A 10367-nucleotide genomic window follows, 5' to 3' on the forward strand; every position below is an offset into this window, starting at 1 on the left:
TGTCGAGAGGAAACCATACAGTTCAGCCGTTTTATTCTTCATTTCTTAGATATTAACGCTTTGTTTTTAATCTATATATGATCTAGAGAAATCGTGAGACATGCGAGTCACTAGAGGGGGCCCAAGAGTAGGAATACTCCGTTCCCAGACAACATTATTTAATAATTATCAGTTGGACTCGAGTTTTATAGTAAGTTGCGTTTTCATTTTTTAAGAAACTAAAGTATAGAAGAAAAGAAATGGAATATAGTACCAATTTAAAAACTTTTTTTTTCCTGTTGAAATGTTTCATTGCAACAGGGTGTTTATTATTTAGCAAAACAAATGTAGCATCGTGAACTTAAACTGAAGCAGAAGTTTGTTGGAATATTTAAAGTATAACCCAACAGCTGCTGCAAAGCCTCATTTGTCCACTAGAGGATTACTTGGGTCAGCAGTTTATAATCCATGGAGAAATGGTCCCGCCTAGTGGACAGTCAGGGAAACACCACATGTTTGTGGCGCTCAAGACAAAAGAAAAGCAGTGGCAGGAAAGACTTGATGGAACAAAAGGCTAGCAGGACGCCTTACAGCAAAGATTTTAATGGTCCCAAATATTTTGAACAACTAAGTGTACACTCATGTAAAAGGAAAGAAAATGAGAAGATATGACAAAATTCATCACATCTAGAATTCCACTCAATCTTTAATCAAGACGGGATTACAAATTCTCCAAAAAATCTGCAGTTTCAAAGGGCAAAAAGGGTCAAACTAGCTCACCTACTGAGGTCTTTAAAAACCTGTTCAAGTGACTGAAAACATCCTGAACATTTAAAGGCAGGTCTTTTTTTTCTCTTTACAAAAAACTGGACAAATAAGAGTAAAATGAACATAATGAAGAAACTGCTGGCTTGTTTTTTTTCTCTTCAGAGAGACGATGTCGAACGAAGACACTGATGACATCATCCGACGACAACACAGACAGATCCTCGCCACATGCCTTCTCCCTTCTGGTCCTTTTGAGGAACTTAAAAAACGGGCACAAAGCAACAGAGGTGGAGAGAGAGCAGGGAAAATGAACGGGTGGAGAAAGAACAGAAAGAAGATTCTCAAGTGGGTGCACGTGATGGTTCTGGGTCTGAATTGGCGGACCTATTGGGGTCACTGTGATGTCCTTCCCTGAGTGGGGGTCTGGGGGGGGAGTGGGTTATGATCCAAGCTCACAACTGGAACTTCAGTCATGTTTGTTTGTGGTCCATTTCATTGACCAAACCAGTGAACTGAAGGTCCTTCCACGGGACCGTCCCCCTCCCCTTTGACTTTCACGTTGGTGGTTTACATCTCGGACGTGTCTCTCTCCGGGGGTCTGCTGATTGGCACTTGTAGGAACTGGACCGGTCAGAGGTGAGCTTGAACCCTTTCAGTCCGCTCCTGCTCTGACCTCCGGCCAGATGTGGCTTCATTCATTCACTCTGTGTACATGGTTCCTGCGGCGGGTCTCGGCTCGGAGGCCGAGGAGCCTTTAGGAGTTTAGTTTGGGTTTCTTTGTCGGGGGGAGGGTCTCCTCTTTACTCTCCCCGTCGTCCTCGTCCTCGTCTTCATCCTCGTCGTCGTCGTCAGGATAGTCCACCAGTCCCACCAACCCTCCCTGAGAACAGATTCAAGATTTACATTTGAATTGTGTAATTCATAACAATACATTATTAATAAAAATCACAGCTTATGGGAAACTAATATTTTATTTTCACCTTTTGTGATCGAATTTAACACCTGTGAAGTAACAACAGTATATTCTTTATTCTGATCCATCAAACACGACACAGCACTCACAAGTATTAAATGTCATTCTAAATTATGAGTTTGAGGTATTTCCATCTACAGGCTATTTCATTGCATTTAATTCAATATGTGAATTTGTATTAAGTATCGAAAAGATGTCACTGAGAGCACTTCCTCGACAGGATGTTTTAATTATGTGTAAATATTTATGGGGGGGGGCGGAGTTACATGGATGATTTGATTCCATCAATTTTTAGATGCAAGAGAAAGATTTATTTACAGTGATTTGAGAGAAAAAAAATGAAAATAATAATACTGCCTTCTTATTTTTAATTTGGTTTCAGATAATCAAGATTATACATCTTTACAGTCACTGTTAAACATGGTCAGGATGAGTTGAGAGACTAATTGATACATTTTTAAATCAATATAAATGTTAGTATTATAGTGTGAAGAGGACAAGAAGCAGAGCCAGCTAAAGCAATCCCTCCATTCTGACGACAGGGGGCGACAAATACCAAGACTTGCGATACTGTAAAACTGCGCTAAGGTATCTTATCTCGCCATATTCTAAGTGACTGGAAAGAAAATTTGGAAAAATCCTTGAATGCCTTTGGCTCGCTTGTCATTGTCAAGCCGACGATAGGAGCTAGCAAGGGTCTTGTGGGTCATTCAGCAAGTATCGTTTAATGTTAAGGTCAGGAGCCGATCTCAATAAAGGAAACAAGTGTCCTTATTAGTAATGGTCTGATGAAGCTTCATGAAACAGTGTCATGTTGTTAAGAGGTCAGTAGGTGGCGCCTTCAGTTTAAAAATGATGTGATGTTTCATTAGAACAGTCGTTTAAAAAAAGTGCAGAGACTGTGCCAGACTAGACGCCATCTAGCGAACTCTGAAAATAATGACACTGCTGCGAGCAGAAAATAAAACGGGTTAAAAATGTATCAATGTTTATATAAATTATAAATAAGTATTGTCATTAAATGTGTTACTTCTAGAAGAGAGAACTTATCTCCTTGTGTATATGGTTGGAGTCGAGTTACCTTTGTGGTCACAGCTGTGGTGGAGGGCGAGCTACGTACTCCTGAGCCAGGAGACCCCGGAGACCCTGGAGAGCCAGGGTTGAGTGAGGCAGACGGGGGGCTAGACAGGCTGGTTTTGGTTGAACCAGAAAAAGAGAGTTTGAAGCTGGGATTCTGCCTGTTCTGTAAACTGGACTTCCCCAGCATTTCCTTGTCTTCCGGGTCTTTCACTGAGGGAGCAGAGGAACAAGAGGTTTGAGCTTCATTGACCTTGACACATGCGACTGCAAGACACACGAGTAACCAGAACTTACATTTCTTCCTCTCCATGAATTTGCTGATAGGCTCCATGAGGTCTTCCTCGCTCTTCATCTTCATCTCGCCGTCTTCAAGGTCGTCTTCGTCCGTGTTGAACCACATTTCCTCTTCGTCCTCCAGCGTCCGTGCGTCACGTCGAAAGCGGTGGTTTCTCAGGATGGAGCGCATGCTGGTGGAATTGAAAGAACGTCATCAGTGGATAAAGAGTGAGTCTCAGCAGCAACACACGTCCGACGTTTAAGATGAAGAAAACGCAATTAGTAAAACACTAACGATCATAAATATGGAAAGAATCTGGGGCGAACTGATCATCATTTGTGGACTGTAACGATTTCACATTCTTACAGAGCAACTTCACAGGTCATCATTTGCTTATTGATCACACAAACCCACATAACAACAATTAACACTTCTTAAAAAGCACGACACATTGGAACCTTTAAAAGAAAATAAGTAATACAAAACTCAAAGTATTAAATCAAGAAATTATCCTTCATCCAGTTTAGCATTCAGATAAATCATTTAATCAGCAGATTAGGATGACGTCAAAATAATATTCATATCGGTGCAGCCCAACAAATAAATAATTTGTTTTTCTTCACAACCAATTTTGAGGGATACTGTCCACTGTGAAAGTGGAAGCCCCCATTTTGACTGCACAGTGCCGTGGAAAGAAAAGCAGCTACGTCACTCACCTGTCTAATTTCGGGTTGTCCTGCCGCTCTCGTTGTTGCTCATAACGCAGCTTCAAGCCTTTGAATGTCTGAACGTAGTCCACATCCTCAAGAGCCTTCCAGTAATTTTCTACTATATGAGCCGTTAAAGATTTTACATCCTCCTGGGGGAAATGTGGAGGACAGAGGGGTGGTGCAGGGGCCAAAACATTTGGAGGAAATGTCGAAAAGGAACGGTGGTGGAAGAGGAAAAAAGAGACACCAATTAGCATGAATCTTTACGAATCAAAGAGCATGTCGACAAATGACTGCATTTCTAAAACTTAATTAAGCATAATTTACTTTTTAAAACATCTCTACACCTTTCCCTGGAGAGAACATGGATTTAACCAACCTCTCAAAAACACAGCAGCAGTTACATCTAGACTAAACCATAAATCATCAGTGTGTACATTGACTCACCAGTAAATATAAGCTGAAAGTCGTTTTTATAAAATGAAACATCCAAGCTGTTAAGTGGGTGAATCCGGAAAAAACTTTTCTTAAAGGGCAACTAATTTGAGAACCCTCCTGACACGCTCAGGTTTCAAATGTGGAGGTCTTCCTCTCCAAGATGCAGTAAGTCCCTCATCATGACCATGTTTTGAAGTCATCTCAAATCTTGGCCAACGTGAGCGGAGACCATTGTGACGTAATAATGGTTATAAGCATTGACACTTGACCAATCACAGAGTGGGTGTGGTTATGGCGTTTTCAGTGGGCGGGGCTTAAGCACATTTTCTAATGTAAATATTTAAATGAAAAGAGTTTTGTATAAACACACATACTGAGGAGTACAATAGAGATCCAAGATCAATTTAAGCGACACATTAGTTGCCCTTTAATTAATGTGAACAAGTTTGGAAAAACACTCACCACACGGACATATTCAAACATCTCGATGATGGCCGAGTTCATGAGGTTGTAACGTGAGCCGTTGTTGAGAAAAGCCTTGATGACGGGCTCAAAGAGAAAGTTCCTCATAATGTAGCGGTTGTAGAATTCATCCTTCAAACCGATGATCCGCCTCATGAAGCGCAGAGCACCTGGATCACAAGCAAAATTTAAGATAGGATCTCACATTTCAAGGTGAAGAAAAGTTCCATTTGCTTACAAAGTGCCAAGAAGGCGTGCTGCGAGGCCGTAAGCACCAGAACCCTTCTGAGAATGTCCTTGTTGATGATGTAGTTCTTTATGTGGTAGGTGTGATGCTCCACGCAAAACGTCAGCAATTCCAAAATCAAAGCCAACAACTGAGATGTTTGGAAATCATCTGCCGGATCAAAAAAAAACAACAATTTGAATATAAATAACCGTCTCAAAAACAAACTCATAAACTAGCTAAAGCACCTTTACTGGGCTTGTCCTCTGTGGTGTTGGCCAGCAGTGGAGCCGACAGGACGTGCATGCAATGTTTGTAAAAGAAGCTTAAGAATTCAGTCTTTTCGGTTTTCTGGGGGAAATAAAATGGTAATGTGTTTAGTTAGCGGTTAACAAAAAACTCTTACCACAATTTGGGTGATTATCTGGAAGGATTCCAATACTCAAACCATGACTCAGTAAATGACTTACGTTTGCAGTAGCCAGCATGTTCTCCGGGTCCACTAGGGTTCTTAAAAGGCCCATGAGCTGCACCGCACCACCTAGTTCTGGATCGGTATCACAGATCATGTGTTCTATGATGAGGTTGATCAGAAGAATATCCTAAAAAGTAGAAATCAAATAATAATGGTGAGCAATTAGTTTGTATTTTTTAGAGAGACAATATTTTTTTTTATTGAAAGTGTCCACTCACATCATCATTTTGCTGAGACTCCTGCATCACAAACTCTCGTACCATGGACGGGTTGTATTCCACCAGATAAGAAAAGATATCAGTGGCTGCCCCGCGCACCTGGACGTCATCCATTCCCTGTTCCCAAATATACAAGATTATCAATTTTTGGTATTGCTAAATTTAGCATTGAACAGTACAATCTAACTTGACCAACTTCTGGTGAGTCCAGGGTCCAGTTGATGCGTCAACCGTCAAAACAAGTTTTCACTTATCTTTAATTAATACAAGATATCTATTTATATAAACATCCATGGAGGTACTTGACCCATTGTTCACATTACAAAGTGTTCGTTCTGAGACTTATCATCTCATATGTTCACAGCACTCACCAGAATGACCTCTAGAGCAGGTAGAATGCCCATGTTTGACAGTGTCTTGAAAAAGGCGTCTCTGTTTTGAGGTTGTAGCGTTTGGGAGAATGCGCAGAATTCCTTTAGGAAGTTAACCTTTGAAAGTGAAAGATCAGACATGTGATTCCAAGAGCAAAACTCAGCTTCAGTTATATGATTGCCCAGAGGGCTATAATATACCAGCTCATGTCTTTTGTCATCTTCAGTCGCTTCATCTGTTAGCTGTGCAAAAAGGTCTGTCAGGAATTTCTCATCATCCTGACATTAAAGAAAGGAGAGTGTGAGTCTTCAAGACATTAAACATTAAAAAAAAATCAATACAGCACAAGCCGTCAATATGATAGCATACCCTGTGGAATTGAATTGGGTTTGTTCATAGGTACATTTAAATAAAATGATTTTATTGGTAAATTATTCAGTTTTACACTCAAACGATGTTGACAGGCCATTTTCGTTTATAGTAGTTTCCAATAAAGTTGTGTTCTTCAAAGCTCTGCTTGCTAAAGTGAGGTCAATCGTGTAAATCATTTATCTTGAGGGTAGTAACTCATAAATAAATGACAAGTGCTTTTCTCTTAACCATGCAGAAGTTTCTGTTTTCCTCTCACACAGCAACACTGTGGATTTATACAGTGCTTTGCCATCTCTAGGGAGACAACTGTACATAAACAGTGGCTGGTTCACACAGAACGAGTAAACAAAGGTCACATGACCATCTACGTTTCCCGATGAACTGCAGTGTGTGAAGCAAATTGACTCGAGTGTATTTAAGGACAGTCATACTCTTGAAACAACTTATTTGAACTTCAGTTCTATATTCGGTTAAAAAAAAAGTTATTACCCATGTAAAGATGCACGTAATGAACCGTGTCCTTTATTCTCACCTGCAGCATGCCCACAATCTCCACCTTGTTGAAGAAGATGAAGGAGTGCAGGGTGGACAGCATATTTTCCTCAAAAACAGATGGAGTCGGCAGCACCATATCCTGAATGTACTGCACTCGATAAGTCTGGTGTATTTTCTGACGTAGTTCTGGATCCGAGATGGGAATCACCTCCTTAAATCTGGCTGTTTTTGTGAGAAATTCCCGATGCCGCCGCGGCTGCGGGAGTGCTGGGTCAAACTCCAGACAACCAATGACGTCCATGATGCACTCCTCTGAGAACATGACCTCAAAGAGTGCAGTACGATTGAGCAGAAAGATGCCTTTGATGATTTCGTACAAGTGGTGCAGCCCCTCTCTGTTCTCCAAGTCCTCACAAACACGGAATAATTCTAGCAGCTTGCGAATGTAGCCTTCGTTTTCCACCGCCAAGGCCAGTTTTTCACGCCGTAACGGCGACGGTAACGAGGAGGCCACCAACTCAGCCAAATCCTCCAAACGATTGAGTTCACATGGGGGTAACTCCAGACCAGGTGAGGACATATCATCAAAGCGCTCCTCTTCAGACTCATCCACCACATCTTGGGTTATGTCCACCGACGGGTCTTTTCCTTGCACCTTTAAAGACAAAGGCGATTAATTTGATGCAAATCAAACTGATACTGCACCAATAAAAGATACATTTATCATTTTAAATCACTCTTACCTGGCATATTTTCTCCCAAATTTCATCACAGCCAGCTTTCTCTTGGAAACTCAGAGCAAGGTCGTAGTTTTCTGCTTCAGACCAAACTATCAATGTATCCTTAAGAGGAGAGACAGAAGAATGAAACAAAACTGACCCAAAAGTTAAAATCCATTAGGAACATGAAAGATCAAGCGGCTTACTTGTTGCTTCTGGTAGGCTGTGTTTGGGTTAATTTTAGATTCAAGCAGTAAGGAACCTAGGGAAAAAACAGACGGTGACAATATTGTTTTAGAAAATGATTTTACATCAAGGAGAAATCAGAAGACTGCTTCAAACTGTACGCATATAAAAAAGTCAAGATCAATGAGTCACACTTTCCCACAAGTATATTTAGTGTACCTGGTGTGAACTCTTGAATGTATGGATGACTGCATTTAAATACATGTCCCTTATACAAGCCAAGTAACCCAATTTAAATGTATATAGGAAACTCGTCACACTAATAAGTTTCTTACATAAATATAATAAAATGTATATTAAATGATTATTTCCGGTAAATGTAGAACATCAAGTAAACCGTCGTATTTACACTTCAATATTTAGGTACAGTGGGACATACTTTGTAACGGTGATACAATGTTCACCTGTTCATTTTAACAAAGTGACAAGACTGAAATAGACGCTGTGGTTTCAGGAACCTTACATGTTTATCGACAGTCATATATATTGCATCACATTTACACTATTCTTGGCTCTGACATCAAGCTAGTGGATCCTGGCACCACATCACATAAAATAACTGAAACAACAGGACATCATCACTAGATTTGATTTAGATGTAAACAAAGCAAAATTTGCCCCGTTTTATAATCTGTCAGTTTATTATCTCAAACACAACTGTTACTAAGAGGTTTATAAGGCATACACAGTAACTGTCACTTTATGGTTTTATTAGAAAACTGATAGTATTCACCATATGAGCAATTGTGTTTAACACGATTATTCATATTTTTAATGAACGTACAAATGGCACCAAACTCAAAGCTTAGTGATCGTACAGAACATTTGAAGCACATATTGTTGCTCTTTTTAATGTATTTGAACTGTTTATTTATAGAATCAGAATCATGAACTTTTAATGCCAGTGTTGTAAACACACAGGATATTTTTGTGGTGGCATTACAGAGTAAAATAATGAAGTAATATAAACTAAATATTATATTATCGATTAACAAACAAAAAATAAATTAAAAATAATAGACATTACGTAAAATGGCAAATAAAGAATAATTAATCAAATAAATACGTTAAAACGAGACACACAATAGACATACAACTCCAAATACAATTATACAAATCAAGAGTCCCTAAATATGTACATGTATCATGCTTATCTGCAAAAAATACATCCTCAGTTGACAAGTCTACTATTTGAACAGGTAGCGTGTAAATCAGTGCAGTTGTTGGCTTAGTTTTTATTGCATTTGATGTGCAAGCCATGTTAGAAAGTACACACATCACTTAAAAGTTTGTATAACTTGCCGCGTTAAGAATACACTTCTACCCATACAACAGGAAACAAATGTCTCAACACCTTCAATCTTAAACAATTTCCCGAAGGAGATCTCGAGAGGGATCAATAAAGTTTATCCTTCTATCAAATATAACAAGGCACCCAAAGACAATCTGAAAAGGGTTTGTTATATGACAAAAACAATAGGGGATCAAACCCAGCACTTAAAACTGGATAGGGACGTATGGGTGCTTGTAGTCTTGTTGACACTTTTAAAATACATCAATCACAGCATTCCATTGATGTTAATAGTTTGAGAAGTGTCATGCTTACCATCACTCTCTGCCCTCACTAGAAGAGAAGTGGCTTTCAGACGCTCCACATATCCAGAAGAGACGTGTCCTGTCCCACGGTCGTCCCACTGTCTGTCCTCGTTGAGGGTATAGACTTTGACTCTCCGGCGGGTGTCCGTCATCCTGGCAGGTGAAGGATGTACACGGTCCCCCCTTTTTTTTCTTTTGGGTCGTCTTGGCTCTTACAGTGTGTCTAGTAACGCCACAACTTTAATTCACTAATACTGCCGGTTCACAAGCATTCACCAAATATCAACTATTCCCGAACCTACTAGTGCACAAATAAACGCGCAGACCACTGAGGAAATATAACAAAGCTGCAAGTACAGCACCAGCTTTAACCAGCCCAAAAAATATTTATCGGAGAAACGTAGTCATTGCGGGTTTCACACGTTATTTTTGAATATTTCTCCGTCAACCGATTTTTGAGCACAGCTTGTCCACTAAACATTAGCCTGTTAGCCAGCTAGTAGCTAACTACGAGCACTGCACGTATTTATATGGAGAAAACATCATTTTGTACAGCTTATGTAGAAACCGCGCAGTCATAGCAATATTTCTCTTTCGTATCCTAGAGAAATGTTTTTTTTCCCACAAACCTCTAAAACACGAAATGTTTCTCAATAATAATACACCTTTAACTAGCGTTAGCTTGCTATTTCTTCCCCGAGTGTTCCGCCATGTTCTGGCTCGGGGCCGCGGAGAGACAACTCTCCCCTTAAAGGTATTTATGCATCCCGAGAATTGTGCGGAGGAAGAAACTACAGTCGGGAGATTACCACGAAGCAACGCTTTACATTTTAGGCCTGTTTGCCATTCATAGGCGACGTCTGGCTCAGTTATTTGCTAACTGCCTCCCGAGAGTATTCCGCCATCTTGGGCCCCTTCAGAGTCTGCACGGGGTTTCCTGTACGGCAACAACAGGGCAGCC

General features: G+C 40.2%; 1 protein-coding gene across 2 annotated transcripts; it reads right to left on the minus strand.

Moving 5' to 3' along the window:
* Positions 1 to 566: 566 nt before the first annotated feature.
* On the minus strand, positions 567 to 10348 carry ppp4r3a (protein phosphatase 4 regulatory subunit 3A). 2 transcript variants are annotated; one of them, XM_087805147.1, is made up of 15 exons: positions 9417 to 10348; positions 7771 to 7826; positions 7589 to 7687; positions 6883 to 7500; positions 6179 to 6256; positions 5978 to 6094; positions 5607 to 5723; positions 5384 to 5515; positions 5162 to 5264; positions 4926 to 5084; positions 4688 to 4857; positions 3794 to 3933; positions 3095 to 3267; positions 2802 to 3010; positions 567 to 1627 (listed from the first exon to the last, which is right to left on the minus strand). In XM_087805147.1, exons 1-15 carry the CDS (start codon positions 9556 to 9558, stop codon positions 1502 to 1504), a joined length of 2439 nt encoding a protein of 812 aa, XP_087661273.1. In that variant the 5' UTR covers positions 9559 to 10348; the 3' UTR covers positions 567 to 1501. The 2 variants fall into 2 exon arrangements, with proteins under 2 accessions (XP_087661273.1, XP_087661272.1); XM_087805146.1 differs by having other exon boundaries at positions 3794 to 3936.
* Between the last annotated feature and the right edge of the window lie 19 nt (positions 10349 to 10367).

This window comes from Callionymus lyra, chromosome 13 (assembly GCF_982586985.1).
Source record: "Callionymus lyra chromosome 13, fCalLyr1.hap1.1, whole genome shotgun sequence".
In the NCBI taxonomy this organism is placed as follows: Eukaryota; Metazoa; Chordata; class Actinopteri; order Syngnathiformes; family Callionymidae; genus Callionymus; species Callionymus lyra.